Source organism: Varroa destructor, unplaced genomic scaffold, assembly GCF_002443255.2.
Source record: "Varroa destructor unplaced genomic scaffold, Vdes_3.0 BEIS01000001.1, whole genome shotgun sequence".
Lineage (NCBI taxonomy): Eukaryota > Metazoa > Arthropoda > Arachnida > Mesostigmata > Varroidae > Varroa > Varroa destructor.
In genome coordinates, this window is record NW_019211454.1 from 26,863,269 (window position 1) to 26,890,459 (window position 27,191).

At 40.0% G+C, this 27,191-nt stretch overlaps 1 protein-coding gene and 1 long non-coding RNA gene across 15 annotated transcripts in view; one reads left to right on the forward strand and one right to left on the reverse strand.

Annotated features, from left to right (window-relative positions):
• LOC147758452 (uncharacterized) lies at positions 1-22,183 on the reverse strand. Of its 8 annotated transcripts, none has more exons than XR_015320683.1 (6): positions 21,117-21,253; positions 19,487-19,667; positions 18,876-19,051; positions 18,564-18,761; positions 690-1,071; positions 1-451 (listed from the first exon to the last, which is right to left on the reverse strand). It is a non-coding gene; the product is annotated as an uncharacterized LOC147758452 (long non-coding RNA). The 8 variants fall into 8 exon arrangements; XR_015320677.1 differs by lacking the exons at positions 1-451; positions 690-1,071 and adding exons at positions 2,759-3,204; positions 5,544-6,155; XR_015320676.1 differs by lacking the exons at positions 1-451; positions 690-1,071; positions 21,117-21,253 and adding exons at positions 7,087-7,293; positions 22,046-22,183.
• Positions 1-25,072, forward strand: part of LOC111253232 (uncharacterized) — a 141,922-nt gene extending 116,850 nt beyond the window's left edge. For 6 of the 7 annotated variants that reach the window (XM_022812353.2, XM_086979658.1, XM_086979663.1 and 3 more), the window contains 3 exons: positions 402-487; positions 18,070-18,228; positions 21,073-25,072. In XM_022812353.2, the coding sequence (XP_022668088.2) occupies positions 402-487; positions 18,070-18,228; positions 21,073-21,540 (713 nt within the window). In that variant the 3' untranslated portion in view covers positions 21,541-25,072. Of the gene's footprint in view, positions 1-401; positions 488-5,971; positions 6,122-18,069; positions 18,229-21,072 lie in introns of those variants that run through there. The other variant, XM_086979651.1, reaches the window with a different exon arrangement.
• The last annotated feature ends 2,119 nt before the right edge of the window (positions 25,073-27,191 follow it).

The window sequence follows — 27,191 nt, forward strand, 5'->3', positions numbered from 1 at the left end:
TTTTCAGTAATTCTTCTCTTTATCATAATAAATGCGTTGATCTCGCAGTTCATATATTGCATTTGTGGCTGGATGACAGCACACTCTCGGTGACAGTTTTGTCTTATTCCAATAAGAAAATTGCGTGAACATCGTGAACTTGACCATTCGATTTGGTCAGCACGAATAGCTTCATAAATCTAGTCTAAAATGATTATTCCCATTATTCAGTTTCTCTCTATATCGTGTAATATAATAATGTATTAAAGAAAAAGATACATTGATTGGTGATAAATCTCATTTATGCTATTTAATTCATTAAATTACTTTACGTGATTCTTTTTACGGGACTGCCATTATGGACACAGTCTGTTTCTTTTCCAATGTGATGCTTCTTCATTTTCTTAAATGTTGCATTTCAGATCCCCTCAAGGTGGCGTACTCCATTATCATCGAGGGTTGCATCGACATCCTGTTTTCGTTTATTTTGTATTACTCTGTTAAATACGTAAGTACCGTGACCACTCATTTCTATTACACATAAGAGAATCTACTAATGAAACCAATCTACATGAAATTTACTACTGCAACTGAGTTCATATTGTTTACGAGAAAATACATCATTTAATACATTTTAGCATACGTATACGATTAGCATCATTGTCAGTGGTGAAAATATGCAACGTATTATAAATAAACCCTGAAGTTACCTCGAAGTGAAGTTTTTCGTGTCTTGCGTCTGAAACTTATCCTGTTAGGCTCCATCCCAGCACGAAACAAAGCATGTCTGTGCCAGAACGTTCGAACCTATGCCACTATGATTCTCCGTATCCAATAGGCAAACGCGTTACACATTGTGCTGTTACAAAGAAGTAGTTTCTATACGAAGTCGCTTCTGCCAAGCCAACAGTAAATGTACGTATTTAAATTTAATGACCTTATAGTTTCTGACGAGGCAGCGTTAAGCTCGATTACTATATTGTTAACGTACAGAATGAAGTCTTTTATTAGTGCTTGGGAATACAGCTGGATAAATTAAGCCTCATATGTCCTGGAAATGGTCAGAAATGATGTCTATTGATAGTCATACACCTGAAAAAAATGGAGTACGCGGCATGGTTACTTTTCCTTCTGCATTCATTGTTATAACTTCGACTCACAGATCGAATTATTGAATTTGTCTTACCTTAAGCATCGCTGGACGTCTCGATCAGCTGTTTTTAATGTATAAGGGTGAAGGGCCTAAGAATACTATGTAATATAATAGATCGAGTCGGATACTGTTTTTATTCAAGGAATTGTCACACAACTATAGCCTGCCAGTTATTGCATAAAGCTGAACTTCATTTAAACGCTCGTTACCCTGATCAAATGGTATTTATATTGGCATTAGATATCGTTGTGGATAAGTGCGTGAATAAAAAAAAAAAGGTGCGTTCACTGTCTGAACACACGTTCTCGTGCACTTCGTACCACACATACTACACTTTAAAAGCCTTGCAAATTGTATGCCGTCCATGCACGTTGTCTATTTCTCTCCAAGGGCCTGGCGTGTCCTCGTTCTAACCGTTCATCTTTCATGCGGTGACATGTATAGTAGCACAAAAGCCCTTTTCCCAAGCCAGCCCTTTTATACTTTTCCCCTTCCATCGACCGAAAATTAGGCCTGCATAATAATAGAAGCAGGTTCGTTGAGACTAAGTGGAAGGGCCTGCGTACAAGCGAGGCTCCGAGCCGCTATTGCTAACGCCCTCAAATTACTAAAGTGCTATTACGTGCAATGCTTTCCGCCTCATACTTGAAGATTAAAATTTTACATGTAAGAACGAAGAGCGAAGACGGTGTGTTTATCGTTAGCATGTATGAATTGACTCGTTCCTCTGTTTAGTATATTAGGAGACTTACGCGGCATAACTTGTCCTCTAGGTTTAGCCTTAGCGCACAGGACCCCTACTGATTAATGGCATGATTGATTTATAACTTTGTTTGTATTATTGAAAAATTGAGTGGAGAACTTAGAAGCCCACTGAAAGAAAATGATTGCACTCCTGATAAAAACGAGTTGATAAAATAAGAACTCTTGGAACTCATAAGTTTCTGCAGCACATAGTTATTTTCCGTAGAACAAAAGACGGATTGCTGAAAAGTAACTATAGGTGCTCTATTAGCTTTAAATAACTATTCAGCGTTTGTTCAAAACTAATTTTCGCGTAACGAAAAGTTCAGAAAACGATGTACTCTGATGGAGAAACACCGACCGTTTGAAACAAGCATGTTCCATTGTTTAGGCAAGGTACAGGCGGTCATGGTTCAGAATAAGGCACCAGGTATTCTTTACTTTTATAGTAGTAAAAACAGGAGTTAAGCTGATGATGATGATGATAACAATACAATAAGCAGCATTGACTACTGCGACGTGAACTCTTTTCGCTTGTATCCATTTGTCTGCTTCCTGTAGAGACCAAGAGGGAGCATACGATTCAAAGCGACGTCAGGGCCTCTACTGTGAGAATAGATTAACCTTAAAAAAACCCGTACGTCGGTACACAGGCATACGCAGCGGACGGACTGACGTTTTTCTGGCTGGTCGTTATAAGTAGCGTGCAATAAAAGTCCACCGACAACGTAAACTGCACGCTGACAGAAACACTTAGCAACAAGCATGTATAGAGTATGTTAGTGCTTACGTTGAAACAGTACTAAAATAGTACATTAATGCAAGATTAAATTAAAACAGTGAATTGTGGTAATTCACTAAGGTTCGCCTCGAACCACGATAAGCAACGGCTTTATAGTCATTTAAAATATGTTTAAATACACATTTTTTCATCTAGCAGCTATATACATACATATATATGTGTGTGTATATTTTAGAAGCAAAATCATTAAAGCAACTAAACAAAGTGGCTAGCAAACTGGCACTAGCATGCTCCTAAATGACTGTATACTGAGACTTATGCGCATATAATACATCCATATGGTCGTTCTAGATGCAGCAAAATAAAGACGGCCTGATATAACAGCATACACTCGAAAGGACTTATCCATGTAAATTTTATTCAGCTCCAGTATCTTCCTAGCCTGCCGACTCCTAAATAAGGACTACTCTGCTAGCTTTGGCCTTTCCGTTGAGTTGTCGGCGTGTAACGATAATACCGTCTGTCAAATTATAGTAGTCGGGGCATCGCCAAACACTCTGCATGCAGGTACTGGAACCAAAGCAATCTGAAAAAGGTGGGATTAAGAGGGAACAGCCGTACAGATAGGCAAGTAGACAGTGATAAAAAAGCGCTTCACCCGCTGTTCGCAGTGAAACGGAATAAGATACGCGAGTTCCAAAGCACGAACCCTAAACCCTAGTTCACCCTGCAACACGCTAATATCATAATTTTCATCATTTGCAACCATACAAACAACGTTATTACCGTAATCATTCTTACTCGCGCCATAAGCATGATATATTTATCCATCTACAACACTCTGCCTTTGGGTTCGTTTTTGTGAAGGCAAACGAAGCCTAATCATTGTATGCAGTGCGATGATTGCCCTTGTCTTTACGAAATGGCAGAGCCAGTCGTGGTTGTGCGATACGATAGAGCTGAACGCGCACAGATGGAATGGTTAGATAGGCTACCATGTCTAGCCTCTACTATAATGTAACCCAGATCAGTATTAAATTGAACATAGTTACTACAAGTAACAAAATTAAATATCCTCTGTGCTGCAACGTACGGTGGAGGAAGGACATGTCGGCTTGCCGCTCTGGCGAACTGCAGGTCGTGCACATTACTCAAGTGTATCATCATTCAATTAAGCGAATAACGTCATATATGGCTCTCAAAACTTTCGATGGAACTACGCAACGAGTATAATGGGGATTTGGAAACATTTGTAGTCCTTTGCAACAACAGCAATGCTGTTGCTGTTGTTCTTACTGTGGGTAGCGGTTAGTCTAGGATAGATGGGTTGCGAAAGGCAGAAAATCAGTTGCTCGGTCCACGGCCGCAGAGCGGTCGATCTGGCCAGCTGCAGTTGCGGGCCGTCGGTTGAAGCTCGAGCCGAAGGCTCATGCAGCCGCCGCTGCTGCAGCCAAATGAAGATGAATCGCGCACGAACGGGCATGAAACGACACCGCCTGTTCAGCCAGGGATCTGCTCTATTAAGGAGACATGGTCCATTCTGTCGTCTGCGTACTCTACCATCATTTCGTTCCGGCGTTTTTGCGTGGCCGCTTTTCCAGTCCCTGGGTCGCGCTCGTTTTGACGTTTCGTCTCGTTCATCCTCGGAAGACTAGTTTCTTGACAGCGTTGCCGCCATAACAGCTAGGGGCAAATAAAAGTCGGAAAGACCAGGGCCAATCATCCGAGTGGGCGATAGTAGTGAACGACAGTGACGGCTAAACGATATAGAATGAAGTGGAATAACGAGGACTGCTCCGCTCAAATGCATTTGTCGTTGTGCAGCTTAACTTTCGGAATTCGAATTCGAAGCAACGAAGTACGAAACTAGTGGAAGGTGAAAAAGATGAGTTTAAAAGGGCAGCGTCATGTTGTTATTGCTGAGCAGCATCGAAGGCCAGTGAGTATGTTCGAGAGTTCAAATTATTGCCTACACACGGGCAATACCTATTCGTACAGGTAGCTTCATATCAGTTTCGCAGGCCCCCTAATATTTGTTACTTCTTATAAAGTTAATGTTGTTCAAGTGTTATTCTTGGCCGACCATGCCCAGGGGACAATGCGTTTCGTAAGTATTCTCCCTCGTCGGGCTACGAAAACGCATGCAGTACGACAGAAGTCCCTGTACAGCTGAGTTTGTGAAAATTTTTTATTCTTCTGAATATTTTGTACGTGTTTTGTGCGTGTTTGGAAAAAGTTATATTACGCGCTATTCAACGTTGTGCTATAATTTTCCTATGTTCTCCCTAAATTACTAAGCCTGCGCTTCCAGAATCGCGGAAAATTGTCCTCAGTCGATGACCATACGCCATACACCCTTCACCATACACAAATACTGCATACTTCGATAAAAGGTATGATGTTTCGACATATGCAGCGTCAGTCTCTGTGTAGACTAAATGTACAGATATAAAAGGTTTTGAAAAATTTGCACGTTGAAACTGTATTTAGTTTGGTGACATGGCGCTTAAAATCTCTAGGCGGACACTGTGCCATGACTCTTGACCACGCCCTTTCGCCTTATCAAATTCTGAACCCTGACGAAATATCTTGTAGTACGAACTTTCCTTATACATACTCCTACTTCGTCCTACAATTACAAACTAATGAAACGGAATCGAAAATTCAGCGACAAACAGCGAAAGACAAAGTCTGCATCTGCTCGGGTGACATCTACACTTCCATTTCATTTTAACTTAGTTTGCCTTCCGTCACTCAGGTCTGCTGCTGTTCAGATACGTATGCGTGCACGTACTTCTGACAACGAATTACGCGATACTTCTCCAAAACAGAGCAGGAAAAAGGGCGCAATGGCTGCTCTTAGTATTCAAACCCTCGGTAGATCGATGCACTACATAAGTTATTCGAGTGGCTAGAGACACTTACATCGTAGAACGACAAGAGGTGCTTTTTTTCTTCTTTATTCGAAATCTTGCGTATCATTAAGCCCAATCACTTCCACAGGATCAGCGAAACGCGTAAAATTGCTACGGTAAAACATAAAAATAATCTATCGCCGTAGAAAATATAAATATAGTTGACGAGTAATGGCTGCTTATCTAATACATGGGACTGCATCCACTGGGCTGAACAGCATAATCCTGACAGGCTTTTTCAAATCTTCTCTCTCCTTTTAATCCTCTCTATCGGGTGTTATGCAGCAGATTATCCAACGGCCTATAGCCTTGTCCATCAGCCTGTGTTGTGTATGAGTTGCGGAGAAAAGCTAGATTTAGTCGAAGTACGGTCCTAATGATGATGACATTCAAGATTTTTTTTGTTGAAAAAACTCTTTCGCCATATGTCTGTGTTAGATGTGTCCCGTGTATGGGGGAAGCTCTTTGTCAAAGAGGGCTGTTAGGCGCATCGTTTTCCAAGCTTCACAGTGGCTGTTTAGACCTGGAGGATGCCGACCGTCCAGGTTTCGTCGGTTATTGACTTGTGATGCTGCACAACGCGAAAAGGTAGCTACCAAATAGCTTATGAATTGCCTGAAAACTGTTAACAAAAGGTAGTCATGACCCATTTACGTTCAGTAGGATCCATATATATATATATCCTCTATATATATATATATATATATATAGATCCATATATATATATTTTACACAATAATTCTAGCATGCAGATATTGGACATTATACGTAATGACCGAAAACGAGTATAATTTGTATTTTTGTACCGTCTCAGGACAGACTGGTAGGGTCTTCTATGGGACTCGAAACTGGCTGAGAAGGTTCGGCGAACCACGTCAGTGAAAAGTACGTCTTCTCTCAAGTTAAAACGCGACAATGTATCTCGTTAAATCCTATACTTTGACTTTCTCAAAGCACTGTCCCAATTTGAGCTTGTGACCTTTTTATGGAAATGTTTAAACCTCAGGATTATTGCTCCGACGGTAAAGTGGAGCAATAAATATTTAACAAATTGCAGTTTTAGAACAAAAGCAAATGGCAACTGTTGCGCACAACTTTTTCCAAGTACACGATAGAATTGTGCAAGAGCTTAGAAAGCCAGAATATCGACAAAAACTTGGTTGAACTTGGATGACCTAGCTAACATAAATATTGCCTCTATGTGTTATTTAGACAAAAAAAAAGAACAGCGGAAAGTGAATAACGGCTGTTAATCCTATTCGTCATATCGACCTATGCATTAAAATAGAATCAGAACAATAGGCTACTTGTAGTAAAAAACCGCCTATTAGGTTATAACGCGCATGCGACTAGTAAATCACATATTCTATGTGAAAAAAACACACAAAAACTGCAGGCCAATGTCATTTGGACTTCAAGTGACTGATGTGTTCTTGATGCTGTACGCTAGTATGTCTTGAGACACCTACAATCTCCAGAAACTGAAAATATCCTCTTCGTTATATAAAGTAACTAAGAATTAAGCAAATAATACATGGGCCGCATTTCTATGCATTAAAGAATTTTTATTAAATGATTGACACGTAGTATCCCAAAGCTATATGTTCAAAGGCAAACAGGAAATAAGCAGCGTCTTATGAAAGTTATTACATCGAACAATGTACAATTGTTACATGAATAAAGTCATAGCATGCTACATGATCACCCAGAAGACCGTGTCGGGATCGGATGGGATGGGATGAGGCCATGCAAGCCATTGTCTCGAGTACACATGAAACCGAAGACGATAAGTACTGATTTTACATGGATACTGAAATAACAATTTATTATTATGATTATTTAACTTACGGCAATAGAAATAAGTCTATCAGTATGTGTGTCAAATTGAGCTGGTCGGAGCACAATGTGTCATGTATGATCACTTGTGAAAGAAATTCTGACGGCCTTATTGACATAATGCATCGTTCAGACAGAATAACATTGTTGACGTACGCATCACCTGGCGGACGATCGTAGTCAGAGATCACAATTCGCTATGGATGATTATTCGTATTCTTCAGAATTGTACGTAACCTAAATAATTGCGGCTAGGTTGTTGCTGAAGAGCGGCGTCGACACTGATACTGTTTTATTTCATGTCAAAACCTTTCAAAATGCCTGCACCTGAGCCATCTAAAACCCGAGTTCGCGTTCCGCAGCAGAACTTCACGAGGATCTAACTATGATCTTTCACTGTACATCTTGATAGAGGCCAGTTGTGACGCATTATCTTCGTTATCCATAGTCACAGCTCTTTCAAGCAGGAAGGAGATCGTTTTTCAACTTTAGCAAATGACTGGCCCCCGCGCACGAAATCATTAATGGCCCCTATCGTTTAGCCCTGACGTCTTTGAGCAATACTTTCCGAAACGTGGGTAAATTGTAGTGATCCCGTTTAGACTACTCAATAGCTGAGCCTTCTACATTTCGGTGGCAATGATCCTTTTTAACGATGACTTTAACCTCTTTTCGTTTTGGTTAATACAGCCCCACCTTCCCAACGATTGTCACGATTTACAGGTACATTTGTTATGCTTTACAGCATGCAATTTAAAAAAAAAACATGTATGATTACATAAAGCTTGAACTTACGATCATCGGCTTTTTATAGCCGACCGGACAAATCATTTGCGTTATCTACCTAAAAATTTATAGGTCGAATGAAATCTTTGTCGTAGCCACGTTTTTGCTACAAGAGGGTGTCAAACTATAGGATAGAGTAAACATTCAGGAACATAACGTTATCTAAAACCTAGAAACTGAACTCAGGTGCATCTCCATTAAAAACTTAAAAATTATTACATTACGAAATAGCAATCTATTACAGACAACGTATTACGCTGGAAAATAGTTTCCCCAACATAACATCAGCTGCTCCCGCATTGTATACACATATTATGTACAGCATATCGAAAATGACAACAAGGATTCTACTTTTCTTTTGTGAATGGTCATAAAAAGCAATTCCGTGCTAAAAAAGCGCGGACTTAGAAAAACTCCTGGTCATGGTCACAGCCAGAAGAGTTGTACTGCCTGCCAAATGCAGCCTGCGTCACTTGGTAGCAAACCTACGCGCTTGAGTGTTGAAATAAGAGTCATTCTAGTACACCTTCACATACTGACAGACGGCAGAACGTAGAAAAAAATTAAACCGTTGAGTTTTATTGTATATGGAATTACGCAATTGCCAACGAGTCGGAATCAGCACTACATACTCTTCGCGTAGATTTAAATTATACTTAGTCGAAGGCATGCTTCAAGACATCATACTCACATACAAACGTCTCTTCGAGCCGGAGTTGGCAAAAAATAATATTTTCAGTTGAGGAATAGGAAAAAAATTAGTGATCAGTATTATCTCGCACGTCCTAATTTCAAATTCTTGTTATAGCCTAATTAGATCGGCATCGGTTAAAACAATTGATTGTCAACAAAACAATAACAACAACAACAACGGCAGTCGCTATTGAAAATGCATGTGGACAGTGCTAAGGTGCTTTGGGCTAGTTCAACGCAAAGTAGTACCCAAATCTGAAAATATCTTTAGACATCTGTAACAGTACCAAGTTGGCGTGACAACAATCAAAATGTCGAGCTTCAGCTGAACTTCGAAAAGACGCTTTCATATATGATGATGTATAGAGACACTGAAGTTAACACATATATGCCCACTATTCGATATGAATATAATATTGAGTCACTTAATTTAATCTAATTTTTCAAAATAGTGCCTACGACTTTTTTCTTCTACAAGTTTTAAAGTGATCGAACCAATGAGAGTGCAAGCAGACTTAACCGTTCAACCGAATCCATCCCAATAGGTACCACCTAGGATTTAACGAAGGACGGTAAAGCGCTTCATCAGATGATGAACTTCGTAATCAAGGTTGAAGCACGTAGCGAGACAATGATATTTCGACTGAGCTCCATATAGCAGTTTGAAACAGTCGCCTGATATAGCTACATGCGTCGTGCCTGCAATCTATTCCACTGCAATTTCCTATTAAATTGTACGTGCCACGTTGCTTATTTCACACGGCATAAATGGATAAATGTTTAATGTTTGGTCATTTTATTGAACCCAGTTTTCCAAAAAAGCCGCCGATGACCTAAACTACAGTGTAATTTATTCATATTTTCCCGATATATTGTCAAGGTGACGATCACCTAGACTTCGACATTTTCGGAATCTCTCGACCGCTCAATGTAAATTTAAGGAGATGTATGTTTGGAAAGGGTGCACGACAATTTTAAATTAAACATTCATTAACATAGTAGTTAGTTGATCGAGAGAGCGAATGGGAAGAGAAATCAAAGATCAACAGTACGCAAATCGGATAGCAGGACATCGTTAAGGGTCTAACAGAGCGCTTACAGCAAAATAAATAGGAAAATGACGAGTACGAAACTACAGTGATAACTATTGCATTTGAACTAAGTAAATTACATATCGTGATACTCAAACGCCCAGCAGTCGACACCCAACGGCAACTTGTAAATAGGCTCAGATCGGAAATCCACATAGGAAGCACGTACAACGATGACGTGTCGACCTTTTTGCCACAGTGGCTTTACGTAAGCATTCATGTGGACGAAGTCAACTCACAGCGTTGAAGATATTTCGCAAATATTGCTCTAATAATGGTTATTGTTAGCAAAAATAAATTACACCAACATAAATATTGTATCATATTATACAAGTAGCAATATTGATGAAAAATAGAGCTCACATACGAACGAGAAACTCGACTAGAAAATACTACTCCCGCAACGAGGTGAACTTTGCGTTAGGTTTCCTGATTACTAATCGTTTGCAGGAAGTAGGACTCGAGCCGGGTAACAAGTCCGCAAGGAGGCGTAAGCGGCAGTAAACAGCAAAAATTACTCGGCACATAACTTTGTAGATGAACGATACATCGAAAAACAAGACTCGTCGACAGTAATGACAATCAATATACGATAGAGGCTTTCTGTGCGAGGGACTGAGTTTCCAATTCAAAGAAATAACGCCGCGGGGTAAGTAACTTGGGCATAGAAAAGAGCCGCTAGATGCTGCGTTTTCCGCCAGATCAACTAAACAAAGAACTGTATAGTCGCAAAAAATCTCAAGTAACTGATTCGTTACCGAAAAAGACCAACTCCTAATCCGATAAACCGCTCGTTCATTTCGAAGCATAGTCTACCAACAGCTATGTCCGGCAGTCAGTCTAGACACATCGGGAGAATGCGAAAACATCATAAACAGACGTGAAGAAACGACATTCGTGGCAAATAAGGTTCAAAGGAGCATAATAAGTAATTTTTCTACGAATTGGCTTGCTATGAAGGATACGTCGTTTAGGACGCATAAGTTCATTACGTTGCGTTACTAATGCAAATAACAGCACAGTAGGTAGAGGTCAACACGCAGACACTCGCTGGCACTGATAAAAGAGTAACCACGAGACATACAACAATGACGAGTACGAATGGATATGCGGAAAACTGCATAAGTATCATAAGACAACAGGAGATCAACAAAATACCTTCGGGCAACGACCTATGGTTCTGTTTCTAACATAGTGCCCTTCACAAATACGAACCCAGGATCATAATAACTTAACTCGTATAGAAATTGTAAACATGCTTGAAATAACATAGTAACTCTGTTCAATGTATACATGGTAATCATTTACGTGGCTAAGGTCTTAGTCGACTTGGATTGATAGTAACATATCGATATGACAACGAGCAATGAAAGATATCATTGAAACTACGCCTAACTACAAAAACACGCGTTTGCATAACAATTGATGCATCTGCCAATGTCATACCTGAGGCCGCATAACATTGGCTCTCTGATAGAGGGAACCAATTACGTAGTACTTTAGAAAACATGGACAAAGTAGTAAATCATATAATTACTAAGCGTTTCGTGCGTCAGTAGCATTTTGTCTGCTACATTATCGACGCTCATAGAAAGAGCAAAACGGATAAATGCCCTCGGAGATTCGCGCTCGTTCTAATGAGCCCTTAAGGGCATCCATCCGTGCTGTATTCGTGTTTGATCGTCCTAACACACGTTTTGGCAAATACATACATGCGTACATAATTGCCAGCCAGTTAGTATTCCCATACTATTTTCGTGGTGTAGTTTGGCGCTTTGTTGTATAACACTTTTTCGTACCCTTTCTCGCCTCCACTTTCCTGCGTTTTCACTGTGAAAAACCCAGACTATATATGCACGACACGAGCAGAAATATCAAGTGAAAACAGCCCCCGTGTATCATTCTTGTGTGTTTGTCTTCTGTAACTATCACGTACACTTTTGATGTACAACGTGTAGTTGATATCTATTTCAGAAGTCAGTTGGCTGTCTAACCAAGCAAGCGGAACAGGCGAACGGTAGTAAATACATTCAAAAATGTGGGCGAACTGCATGACTGCTACGTGCCCGTCTGGTTACGTGCACGTCGCCGCCAACGGACCCCCTGCCTTAGGCAGTTATACGCCTGTACCACATTTCTGTTTCCCTAGTGTATGTCTCTCGCTCTCTCTCTCTGACCGATCGAATCGTTGGTGGCCTCGACGCCTGCGTTGTCCGAGCCTGCCTCGATAGGCCACCAAAATACCACCTGACAATAGTGTAATTGGAAACACAACGCAGAAGAGCACCGTTTCGTATCCTATAATACTAGCTACTTTTGCTAGCTGTGTCATGCATCCATTCTTGCCTACCGATGACAAAGATGCGGTCTCTATGGGAAGAAGTGATATCTGCGTGACAGAGTCTTAAGAAGTATAAAGCTATGGTAATAGTGAATGCTTTGGGAATATTTGAAGCCGTACATTGGGAGGTTATTACAATATTTGCGATGCTTTCCCGTTTATTTTTCGCTTCAATAACAGCATACATCCGACAGCGTAACGAAATCGGCACGTTTAGATAAGGCGCAGATTCGCTCCCTTCAACGATCCGAGCTTCTGTAGTATCTGATTCCTTGTTTGGGCTCCGAACTATCTCAGACGGATGTACGTGTTGTACGAGTTATAATCTTGTTGATTTGTTCACGCAACTGAGCACAAATCTGGTTAAAACATAAATAATAGAACTATGTCTTTCCGTACAGACAAACAGTTTCCATACAGTTCCCATCTCAGCTTTGATGAGATAAGATTATTCTACGATACATGAATATCGCGAATCACACAGATCTTGACACCTTTACCGCTTATTAAAAATTATCGGAATTTTTCCTCGCGGATTTACTGACAACAGCTGCGGAAAAAATTTAAAAAAAAATCTGAAATAGCAGACGGGCAAAGAATAACGTCGAATCCAAAAATCTATTCACAGCTGATCTCAAGGCCCTTTAAAATGCTAAATATTCTTGAAAGAATGAAACATGAAGCTTTTTTGGCGAAGCGAGTACGCTGTGAAGCTAGAATATCAAGCAACACCTTTGAATGATGAACGAATTGCCTCTCTGATATTGGTCTCTTGAAGCCTTATTCTATTATTGAAGAACTAGAAGAATCTTGAACACTTGTGCGACTCTATAACGTAAAAGTAACGTAAGCGATGCTACTTAACCATGTTCACAAGCATAAGATTTACATAAATAAAATTAGACACTTGATAGAACAACATTATCTGATTGTTGATTATCGTAAGAGTATCGTCATCTCCAAACATTTGTAACCTCTTCAACTCTTCCGTTATCTTCGCACATCTACCTGAGTGCTTATTTTAGCCATCAGCATTCACTTCTACGCCTTTGTAGGTACCGATTTTACTCGTCCTCTTGATGCTGCGATTGCCATCCCTTCGTTTACTGAATCACAGACAGGTAGTGGCCTAGGTTAAAAAGCACGCACAAAAGCATGTACATCGGCTCATGCCAGAAACCAGCAGCTAGGAGCAATGCTTCATGGAGTGCGGACATACAAAGTTAAAGGCGCATCTAGCACCGTGCATATACGATAGAAGCAGAGTCTTGGATTTGCCGAAAAAATAAATTATCAGTTTATATGTTCACGCTACTCGTTTGTACAGACTGTGTCGACTGTATATAGACGTATTTATTTTTGCGCTGACGTAACGAAAATCGAGCGCAGGGTTCTAATAGCTCTAGAAGAAGTAACCTCAGTAATATCGTAAGCATCGCATCTCCTACGAATGCACAGCCTACGGTCAGCGTGCCGGGCAACGGCCTACTACAGATATTTATTCCTTTTTTTGTGCGTTTTGCAGTTACCACTGAAATCAGTAAGCATCGCTTCAGGCGGTTCGATCCCAACACAAAATGAAGTGTTTAGTACATCGCCAGGCGTCCTTAAATTTAAACACGTTGCGTACCGCGTATTACGATATTTGTATCTAACATCTAAATGATTCATACCGTACGACAGGTGTAACTGAATATACCTATAAACAACGTCCCCTTAAAAAATATAACGGACCTTTTATAATAGTCATTTGCGCGAAGGATCGCGCTTTAATTGCTCCATCCTAGGAATTGTGATTATATTCTGCTACATGCTCACTCATTATATCATAGATTTTCAAGCTTGCAGTACTGGAACATATAAGTTACTCGTTCAGATCGTTTAACTTAAAGTTAGGCGAAGGAAAACAATTTTATATGAAAAACATGTTGCATTGTTTACATGATGAATTGAAAACTTCACATTTTGAAATAATCAACTTGCTAATGCTTATTTTATTCAGGATGAATTCTATGGACCTATCAAAAAGTAACGTTAACGAAGCGCCCACTCTATTATCAGAAATGAGATAAAAAAAAAAAAAAAACTTTTTCTCTGAATGAAAATTTCAAATTCCTACCCATATATTTGAGTTATTCATGCTACTGTATCCTAGTCATAATCGGTTATGATTCTGTGAGCGTTCGAGCAACTCCGCTGTAGCTATAAAGCTTTCATCAAAGGTAAAATTTAAATTTTGCCAGAATCTTTTGCTTCAATTAACTCGAAAGGAAATAAAGTAGTCAGTAGTCTGACCCCAGTTTCCGTTCCGTTGTGGAGTGCCGTTTATGACGGATAACGATGATGACGTTAATAATTTTTAGCTCGGCTCTCAAGGAGAATATGTACATATGTTGCACACGCATGAGTAGGTTTTCGATGAATCGTATAAGTAAAGAAGTTCATCAGTTTCGTAAGTTTTTGATGCAATGGTATAGAATTGTCTAACATCACGATACTGGCGAAACATCCGTATGTTACGTGTATCGGAAATCAATTGTAACAACCCACTGAAATGAGTATATCAACATGCAGAAAGAGAAAAATTCTACAATTTTAAAATTTAGTCGCTTGATAGATGGCGAAAAATTATTGGACGATGCGGTAATCATTAATATCGTAAAAAAGCTTCCATCGTAGTTGTCGTGTGGTAGTACAAAAGGTGCCACCAAGCTATATTTAGATAGGACAGGTCTACCGGGCCAACCAATTGCACGTATATACTCATTGTACTATACTTGTATGCGCATTGGTGATCATACTCGTTCTTTCTGCCCTATCCTTTTGAGAATACACGTTCATTTAAGTAGAGAAGCGTATATCCGTGCATATTTATACAAAAAATACAGAATTGATATCCATTATTTTCCATTGACAAAAACTACAAGCAAACCATTGATCAACAACAGAAAAAGCTCGCATCAATCCCTTTATAACAAGCTTCTGCAATCTACTGCCTCTATCAATAAGCAAACGCATACTACCATGTGCATTTGGATTCAGTAATGTGTCCGGTAGGACACAGCTTCGCTTTCTATGGTCCAGCCAGCATTGAGCTTAGGTAGATAGATATTCGAGAGTAACCTTATAAGAACAACGTTGTCCCTTTCTTATCGTAACCGAAATTACTGCTTTCGAATTTCTACAAAGAACGGTTTTTGGCGAGAGGTTATCGCCACTCTCCCGAGAAGTTATCATTGTGCAACTTCTCAACATACACTAACACGTTGGTCCTTTCCAATCATATCCGAAACTATTGCCGTTGAACTTGTGCGAAGAACGGCTTTTGGCCTAGCTGCTTGAGAATCACTACGGGTTCAAGGCAGAAGCTCGAAATAGATTCAACTCAACGAGACCGATAACCCGTCAGAACTGCGGAAATAATGAGAGCTTTGTGTTGCGCTCACTTATTACGTCCAGGTGGCCTGGGCTGTACCTCATGTCTTGGAGCCGTAAAACCGCTGTAAAACACGTCGCACATTCCAGGCCATAGGCTCACCGATTTTTTATGGGAAGACCTGAAGGAGAAAATTCGCAGCATGTGAACGGACCCGGACTAAACGCACAGGCCGAGTACCGGAATATAGGAATACGAATATGATACCACCACATTAACCGGTTTCAAACGCCTCCCAATCGGCTTCATGGGAATTCGTGCTAAAGTCCTCATGTCTATGTTGTATCGGTTAGTACATAATGCAATTTCATACGAAACTTCCATCTTGCCGATATATTCTCGAGATTCCCATGTGAAACTATCACATGACTTCGCGTTGGGAAACCGGCAAAATGACCGAAAGAATCTGTCTGTTAATTTGTCTTGTAGTATCAAATAGTCGGATCTGTTTGCCACATGTTGGTTTTTATTGCTTTCAATAATTGCCCTCGTCGCGAATAACCTTAACAGAGGGAGTGGTGCCAGAAGGCAAATGCGAGACCTTTGAGAAGGTGGAATCATCCATTTACTATGTTTTTGTCCTTCATCATCATCGTAAGTAACTTGACGGGCGGTAGACCGGAAAGCGTGACCTTTAAGCCTTGCTACTTCTAGCTGACTTGAGTTGGTCAGAGGTTCAGATTCAAAAGTGTGATGCTTCATCTTGCTCGCTCCTCATTGGTCCTAACATGGCTTCGGTACTAACTGCCAAGACGCATAACCATGCACGCAGTGTCTCTTCTTCTCGGTACTTCCAATCAGTCATTGGCTCGCAACGTGGTACACTTTTAGCTGCGATCAACGATCTTAAGTGTTGCGTTCGCAGAATTCATGGGTGACTGAATACCATGTACCTTCATAGTGTGGACTCGTCCATAGGCCTTTTCCGACTACCGTACGGGAATTAACCCAGTGGTTTCACTGACTTCATGGTGGACTTACTGACAGTGCGTTCAGTGGCAGCCGACAACGAGGATAAACGATATTTTATCATTAGAGAAAGATTATAATCTACAATAGAACAATTTACATTCAATCTAAATGGTCTATGCCCAGTAGGTATAATAGATTTGTTTGAGTTTTTGTCAGCGATTAACAAAGGACGCACATTGTGCTACAGCCTAGTATCTAATACTAAATAGTTTAAATAGACATATTGGCCGTACTTACAGAGTTGATTAGGTGCAGCATAAAGGCGCAGCTCACCATAGAATCTGACAGAAAACACGATCTCTATGACACTAAACAAGCCATAATGTCAGATCACCGCTATTCTAAATATCAGACAGAACAATTTGGTTTTTGTTGTCGCAGGTCAAAGCGAAATGTACGAAGCGAAACGAACGACAGCCATATGCATTTAAATATACCATGATAATTGAAAATCAAAACGAAATTGATTTACGTAAAGGGTAACACAATGACATTGACTGCTAGCTCCTCATTATTCAGTTTCTCGGAGATAAACATCGTACGCGGCTGAAAATGTCACAAGCTTCTGGATACAAATGACGAGATAGAACGTGATTTAAGGTTCTATCTTAAATCACGATTAAAGAACGGTAATCTTTACGTTGAACGGACAACAAACACCGCGGTAAGGAAAGGAAATTATACATATGCTACATTATGCGTCGCGTTCCGAAAGAGGAGTCAATTCAAGGATGGACGAAGATTTGTAATAGTGCCTTTGGGGGTAAAGGGTCAGTACTAAAGTGGCCATTTCTGAAGTTGACGGTGGCTGGAGAGGTCGAAGTGTGGGAGCATTTGTATCACCGAACGCAGGCCGAGGAAAAGTTCTTACGTTGTGTAGGAAGAGCAGGTGTCTCAGAGACAACCCAATGATTTTGTGAATAATTGCGTGACCTCATTACAGAAGACTTTAGACGACTGTCAACTGGGAGTTGACAAGTACTTTTCAGCTGGTTCTAGGCCGTATATCGGTGTTTAGTTTTACACATACATAAATATGTACATATTTTATGCATACGTGTAGCATTTATGACACACACACACACACACACACACACATATATATATATGTGTATAGTGTAGTGGATTAAGTCCAGCAAGGTAACTTCCACGGGATAAATGTGAGTCTATAGTGTATGAATGGTACACCAGATATCACATCAAACGATCAATTTAATTGAATCAACGGTAAAAAGGCAGAGGGCCAAAGCCGCGAAACAATTTGGTCCATATATTTAGGAGAATGTTTTGTTCGATTTAAGTGTCTGTGTTTGTGTTTCTTTTTGGCTCCTCTCATTGTCCTCTTTTACAAAGAGGTAATTGTTTTCTCTCTTTGCTACAGGAACGCTCAACTCTAGTACTGCTATGGCTCTACTGGCAATTCGTGAACACGCTGTTCACGTTTATTATTGCTTCAGTTCAAGTGATCGCTGCTGTTTTCGCATCTTCAACGTACGCTCTCGTCGGGGTTATGGCTTCGTGGATGACAGTATTCTTGATGGTAGGTTTAGCTGATATTAGTTTACACCGTACAAAATCTAACTTTTAATTGATTTCGTCACAAACGACTTTAAATCTGACCATAATGTATAGGTCTTAAAAGGACAATTGTTACTTAGCATATCCTTGTATGTTAGTGAAAAAAAAAGAAAATATATAGTTCTACATTTATATGCCTTCACAGACAAACGAAAGCTTTCCCATTGCCAGAGGTCGGATTATTGATCTTGATCTGCCAGTGGCCCATCTAGTTTCATTGTTTAGCTCTTTCGATTTGTCATCATTGCGGCTATTGCTTTATTCCTTGCTTCGTGTTATTCGTATCATTATCACTACCTGCTATTTCGATGACTTAGATGCGCGATAGGCTGAGGTCCGGTTCGTCTGCTATAAAATAAGTTGACTGTTTTTGCTGACTGTCGTTGATCGCCATTTGAACCGAACCAGACTGAAGTAATGAGCACGAGCTGGCTGTCAGTCCTTCCTCGTCACTCCGGAGGCAGCATACCATAGAACAAGCTAATGGAACTGGATCTGGAGCAGAGAACATTTGTCAATTACATACTCCTTGTTCACTCATCGTCTGATCAAGCTAGCTTGGGCAAAACGACCACAACTACTATAAGGATCGTCACTGCACCCCCTCACCGTTTGCTGCCGCTATCACCGCTACTCCGTTACACGAATCTCCTTCCTTGGGGTACTTCGATGCCATCGAACTCAAGAGAGCAGGACAACAGGCGTCGGCGGAAGAATAACGATCTTTAGCTCAAACACGCACGCCTAGTCACAAACTGCGGAATTTCGCTGCTTACTGTTGCGTCCTGTTAGATGTAGACATTCCCGAGATTCATCTCACTAGTATTATATATATATATAAACGGAGGACAGTTGGGCTCGGAATAAGTTATCACACTTATCACTTAAGAAGTAACTCATCGTTTCTGGGAATTTGAGCGAAAGTCAGCGATTGTTCAAATGTCTTTTCGTACATGTTTTTTTGGACAAGAAGCTCTAACAAGGTTGACTTTTTTTGTTAGAAACCGACGATTTATATTATTGCTAGTGCGGTTCCCGAAACATCCGAAGGGAACTTCCATAAGACAAACCGGAATACATTGAATAGGGTTTAAATTTTAAGGACTCAACTGAATCAAAATGGCTTAACAACAATTTTTGACACACCTAGGTTTTCGATACAGAAATGAACGGCAGTTCTAGAAAGGGAGAAATCAATTAGATAGACCAGTAGAGCTGACCTAGGTGACGCAATCGGTGACAAGTACTTTTTACGTAAAACGAGCCGCTTCGGAGCCGAGAATTTCGGAATCCTTCAAAATATGTCTCTGCTCCAAAGTTCAATCGAATTCCTGGTGTAGATTGCTGTCCTTCGTAGAAATCTTTCTTGTAGTATCTGGGTTCACATATCTCGATCTCGGCCTGCGACAGAAGTTTAAAACATTGTTAGGATCTTTTCTGGAGTGAATGCATAGAACAATCCTTGTTCATATTATACCGACAAACCCTTCATGATGTGTTTGTTGTTAAGCAGAGCTTTGCCTATACCAAAAACTTTGTAGGTGCCGTATCATCTACAGAAGCTAACATAGATGTTTGACTGAAGACTACGACGTAATCCGTCCGAATTGAAAACAACTTTTTACATACGTGTTTAGCTACATACTCTATAGGTTATTTATATCATGACTTCACAGTGTACATTCGAAGGCTTTAAAATAGGCGGCAGAGCAAACGATATGCTCTCTTAAATTACCGTAAGGGATGGTCATCATTTTAAATAGTACTTTTGCTAGCTAGACATAAATAAACTTTATCGTTATTCTTATAAAGTTCGTTAACAAAAGGTAATGGGCCTATTGCAGCATACGCTTCCTGTAGGAATAATCCAAGTCAAACGTCTCGCGTCTCGATTGACAGTGACAAAAGCTGACTACATTTTGAAAAGACTTCGTTGAAATCGCTCTATTTTAGTAGTATACTTTCGAGTGCGGTACCTTAGTACTTGTCCAAGGCCACCCCACTGCATATTGGTTTCACCTGAACGCTGAGATTTCATCATCGTGAAATTAAAAAAATAGCAAATAAAGGGCCACAAAATGTGTAACGAACGGCTAGATAATCATGGAATTACGGAAAACTGCACAGATCCATCGTGTCAAACATTATTGTTCAGCACCGTTCATTAGAGCACAATGACAGCCTTATGGAGTGAGCAATAATTTCTGTATGCTAATTAGATTATTTCTAACCTTCATATAGTTAAGCTTATCGTCTAATTTACTTAAGGGAAGTGGAAATAAAGGAAGGTGGTGGAAGAAAATGTTTACTCAGCGCTGATTGAGGCCACATATAATGCTATCAGAAATGAGCATTTCATGGCTGATTTCATTCAAAGTCTATTAAGAATAGGCAAATGAGTGGCCATACAGGAACAAAAAATAGCCGTTTAGGTAGCTTGTTGATAGATTTGCTTATAGATCCGAAGCGTCGCCCGTGATATGAAGCGAAGCTTTTGCTGCTCTATGAGGGATCTTTTCCCGAGTTGCTATTTGCCCGAACATTACCAGAGTTATTAGAGCTTATGCTACGTTTACGTACATATAATTTCTCGTCGCTGTGTTTGTTTGATCCCATGTATGCATACGATACAATATTCATAAGAAAAAATTGGGTTTTCCCATTGCTTAGATGGGTTTCGCAATATCTAAATGGTCCTGTTTATGTTATTATCCTCATGGACCTATGCTATATACCTTTAACTTGAGCGTAACTCATTGATTTATATTACTTGTAATTGTTTTTGTGTTGAATGGCCCGGTTTCAGGTATACTGCATGAAGTGTGTCGGATCGTATTATTACGAGCTCACTTTAGCCGAGTGCGACGAAGGTAACGCCGAAACGACGGCGAGCCTTATGGAAGACGCTTGGAAGAATCAACAAGCCTGCCAGGCACAACATAGTGCCGGAAGCCACACTGTCAGTTGTACCGCTAGCGGCGTAGGCCGAAGTGGTAGTGGTGTTGGGACGTCGGGCGTAGCGTCCGCCTGCTCGGCCCTTGCTTCGCGCGTGCACAGCGCTTGCTCAATGGCGTCGCCATCGACGTCGCAAATCAGCTTGCACGCACTGCATATGCTCGACCAGCCGTCGTGCTCGCGTGTGGCTTCGGCGTGCAGTTGCGCATGCGCTGCGGTCGCGCTTGCTATGACACCGCCACCACATAGGCCCAGTCATGCTTCCATATCTGTGCAGACAGACACTGCCGACAACCAGATCGCCATTGCCAACGTGTAGGCGTGTGACGTGAAACCACACGGCTTCTTCTCATCACTTAGCAATGCTGATAATCGATCTCACTCAGAATAATGGCCATGAAGGCATTAATATCACGGTGATGCGTGATCATCGACCACCACTGAACACTACTATCAGATTTAAGTGATAAAAATCAAAAACTCTCACTTTTCACAACAACAATCACACCGACAGGCAAATGTGTTAGAAAGGCGGAGTTTGCACTACGGCAATGGTAACAAAAACGACTGGAAACAACAATCCCAACGCTGTAATTAGCACGTCTTCGTTTCTTCCGTGTGTCAGTGTGCATGTATAGTAATTCTGCACGCCGCTGTGGTGCAGGCCTTACGTGTTGAAATGGTCACCGGGCAGCAAGTCGATAGTAATGACTAAGAACGAGGAAGCAATGGATCAGATGCCGACTTGTCAACAGATAGTAATTAAGTGTCGCAATAAACAGCGAGGCGTAATAACGAAAAGCCAAGAAAAATATTTAACTTACATTTATTCATAGCAAGGCGTTTCGTCATTTTATCTGCGTTAGGATTTCGTATCTAGCACTCGTTACCAGCTAAGCAGGCAATTAAGTGCCACGCGAGAAGAGCTTACTTTGGAAAGCTGGATAATGTTTAGTCAGAGCTTATATGTTCACTGACTTTGCTCCGATCATTTTCATTGAACTATTGCTGCTAACTAGATCGAGACGAACAAGAAGTTTCCGCCTCGCCCGTTAACAGAGTCCAGCCTGATACCAGGTCAATGTTGCTCGGCAGTGACGAATTACTGACACTCAGAGACTCTGATACAAATAGACACACAAGGGAAACACACTTTTATACGCTTCTCCGTATCACCATCGGTGGTTATAGGCCGATGTGGCTATTGGCGTTGTTCTAAGGAAAGCCGTGTTATCCTACGTAGTAACTCCGCCGCTTCAAAACGAACTCTAACGATGGTTATTCTTGCCCAGTGGCTAAATTTGCATTCGATAAATGTATTAACAAACTCTCTGAGGGCAAAAAACATCCTATCAATGACAATTTTAAATGAATATATATATATATATATATATATATATATATATGAATTTAAATAATAGAAATCACTAACGCGGGATAGTTCAATATACGAAAGAAAAACACATTAGAATCCCTTTTCAGTGCCATCGTACCTCAAATTTTATTACTTTTATGCCATGCTGTTTCTCAACAACAACTGATTCTCTAAATGTTCCCGCTGATTATATCGCTGCCTGTACTTCCTTTTAATATATGCGGAATAATAATCGCCTCACCTCTTAGCTGGACCAAAGTATCATCCAAACCTTTAATATGTACTGTCTGCCTCTTACCGTTCCAAGGGTCTGTCCTCAGTACAAGCTTGAATGAAGTCATATAATCTTTGCTGTATAGTTTTCCATTTAAAGTCAAGAACTGAAAAATGTCTTTGATAGTCCTAGTTTAATATTTTAAAACGCCCTAGGGGTGCTTTCTGTGTGAGAGTGTGTCAGAATCTTCTAAACGAATCAGGAAGATCTTATAATAACTTTGCCATAGAGAATCTGATACGCCTGGTATGGTGATCGTTTCCTCACTGAGAATCTACAAACGACAAATATATAACATATCACTTAGATACACGAGCAGCCTTTACTAAGTCGATGCTATTACACTGTTATTTGCTATATAATATTGGATTCGTATCTGACGGACAAAATGCAGCAAATTTACATAAATACGATAGAGAAAAACGTCAGGGTGAATTCGAGTCCTCTGCACAACTCACAGACGAAGGCCGGCTTAATCTACGGTGTTTGTTGTTGAATCGCACCAGACCAAAAAATTAACGATTTGATCTACCACTGCTACTTCAATAGTCTCGTTTAATCACTTCGTACGAGAATTCATTATTGGCTAGGTCTAACGTAGGTCGCTTCTAAATGAAGGACGCCATGTCTACTTACTATTAATATATTTAATACATTTTGTGATAAGATCGACATTTCACAGAAATAAAATACAGAGGATTCTTCCATGTCGCCTAAGCTGTGATGCCAGCGACAACTCGTGGCTACAGTTTACTTACCTCTCGGACCTATTCCTATACAATGCGCGTGTATAATTCGTTGACAAGTTCATAAATTATTCTACTTTAACCGCGAATGACTAAGCAAGCCGAGAGTAATACAAGAGCTATCAATGGACAGATCAGTTTGGAGTAATGCTTTGCTACCGCAGATCTGTCATGGAACCGACACACCTCCATCCACGAACCTCAACCGTGCATGCCGTTTGTGCTATACATATATTTATAATTATGATGTCATACTTGCTACCGACATTCTGCAGCAGCTGAAAAAGCAAACTCGTGGTGTCTATCACGAGTAGGCTTTCCTTCGGCTATACGAATTCACTGAGGGCCAGTCGGGCTCGTTTTTCTAACGGCACGAATGATATGCCCCGATATTTAAATTGTAATGATTTAACTGATGTCATTGCTTGTCAGTAACTAACCACGTAATGTAAATAAGATGATAGTATCTTGACCGGATTTCATAGAAGCGTAAATGTAAGTTGTAGTTCTTGTAAGGCGATACGTAATTGAGAACTACCGAATATCAACCGAAACAATTCTTCTACACAGAAACATAGAGAATGGTAGAACGTGGTTCGTGTCCAAGTACGGGAAGAGTGATATCGTTCTATAGACTTCGGCGTTCCTATTATGTTTGGCGAGAGGATGAGGCTTGCAGATGAAGACGTTTCCGATTCTTTGATAATGACTGATAGTGGTCGGCGCTGGTGCAGCGAGATGTGCTCAGGCACCCCTCATCTGCATTCACTTACTAAAGTATTTTTCCCGTAAAGTTAGCAACAACCAATGACGAAATGGTTGAAAATAGCTAACGAATTGCAAAATCATCGAGTTCTCGCATGTAGAGCCACGGTACGATTTCCGCGTTTTGAATATTGAATGTTTATGATTTACTCCATAGGAAAACTAAAGGCATCAAATTCACATTGGCCAAAGAGATTGAACGCGATATTCTCGCAACTCCGATTAGTTGAAAAGTCTCGAAAGCAAGTAAGGAACGGCGGAAGAGACACACACAGAGGGCTAAGATAATACTTTACCGATATATAACCGTAAAAACAAGATAATAAACGACACCATATAGCACATAATGAATTAAATAGTAATACCTGCCACGTGAAGTCATTAAATATACTCAAGATACGTTTGACGCTACTCGACGGCGTTCACAGCGAAAAGTAAAAGCGTGAGCATGAAATGGCGAAGGTGATGAGTAAAAATGAAAAAAAAATGACGAAAAACGTGGGGAACAAAGGGAAAAAGGTAATGGATTTTTCGCAGTTCTACTGATGTGATGCAGAACGGGTTTGGGCTGCATCTACTTTTCCATAAAACCAAAAAATGCAATGGGACCACAACGGCTTTTGTTGCAAAATACGTACTGGGAAAAAGCAAATTAAAAATAAATTAAGCCCGGCGACGAGAATTTTAGAAATACATGTAGTTAACTATAGAAGTGAGATGTCGGATAGAATGATAACGGGAATAATGAATAGAAATATTAGTATCATTATTATTACTAAACTATCCTGAATTCTTAGCGATAGCTATATATATATATATATACGTATATATACATATACATATATATATATATATAATATATATATATATATAATATATATATATATATATATATATATACATATACATACAGGCGTCACATCACCACACAACGCCTGCTTGTTCGAGCATTCTGACAAAAAATAACATACACATTGAACATAATACAATATTGTAATTAACAATATGGTAAACGATCATATTGTCGTTATATTGTTAATCCATAAATAATTTATTAATTAATAATAACGGTTATTACTTGTTATTATTACAGAAAGAAAGCCTTTGTGGCTATATTGAATAGTTGCGGACTTTTATAGTGCCCTGTACAGGTAATAATAAAATGCACTACATTTTTTTCTCCAATGGATTACTGACAATGACGGTACATTAACATACGCACGTCTATATATATATATATATATATATATGGCCGGTAAGATTATAGATATCCACCTCAAAATAAGGACAACTGCGCTAGGTGTGATAAAAAAAGTGCTATACTGCCCAACTGGAATGTCTTAATCAGATCACAATACGCTACCTAAAAATACCCCTATAGAGGTATGTCGAAACCTGTGCTGCGAACGTTTTACCCATTTACATAATTTGCTTTATTTTGGGTCCATCCATTCGGTTCGAGTATGTTCTTTTAGAAACGAACCTATGATAATGTCGACCAGAATACAACGACAAATATTGCTACGAGCTACTTGTAATTAATGGGATTTTTTTAATGGTTTAAACGAAAAAGAAATAATTGACAGTGTCCTAATTATAACGATCCATTAGATATGGAAACTGATAGAAACATGTATCAGAGCGCGTTGGCCAGTAACTAAACTAGAGAAAACAGCTTTTGGTAGCAGCGCAAGTAGTTTTATACCGTTCGATTAACATAGGTCGATTGGCGACTGTTGAAGGACCGCTGTGCTATAGACAGAAACATTGACAAAGAATTGTTTTTGTCCAATGTGAAATGTAATTGGTGTTCGTGTAGACCTGATTCAGTAAGCTTGTCATATTCTAAACCGTAGTAATTGTGACAAGATTCACACCTATTTTCCTGTCAGATCTGTTTCAATCTTATTCGAATTCTGTCTCATTATATTATGTTACCCACATCCAGATCCTTGACTATACATACACATATATGTCTATGGATATATACATTTTTCTATATTTACTAGTTATTATATTTACTATTACACGCCTGCATACTTCGACCTATCATTTGTTCAAAAGCTTGCTTGCTTGCTAACCGCTATGGATGAACACAATAATTAAGCGCTATTATGGGTCATATAGGTTCTCTCCGTGGGCACCGACGCATTACGCGGTCGCCTTGAGAGCTATTAGAAACCAGTTGGCCGCCTTTGGCCTTGCACGAAAAGACATAAAACACCAGACGGATTAAAGCGCCTTAGACAATTAACCATATAATTGTCCTTTCTCTTTGAAGTGTAGAGGTTGGCAAATACGAAGGTCCCACCTTCTTCCTGCCTATATAGAGATCTGTACAGAGAAAAGAAAACGAATCAACAAGAGACCTTTACGGGTTAAAGACAACAATTTACACATGGAGTCGCTCTGGCGAGCTTATAGATAACCTACTCCTAGAATCTATGGAGAGGAGACTACAGATGGCTGGTACTGGTTCAAAGATAACGTCAGTGCACGCCCTTATATGTCATCTCTATGCTAAACATGTGGGATATATACCACATGGTTTTATGTATTTACACATAGTCATCTAATCGATACCTTTGTTATTATGTTTCAAGGACGCCCAATGGAAATCAATTTACGAAGTTAGTTAGTAAGAATTTCAGAACGTTTCGACTGCGCCTCAAACGAGTTCGTCCCTTTCGTTTGCCTAGTACTACTCAGCTTTTCCTCACCTTAATGTTACACTACGAAATTCGTTTTGAGAGCTTTGTTAGGTTTACTCACTCGCACACAGACTCACTCGTCTGATTAGTTGTTACCTG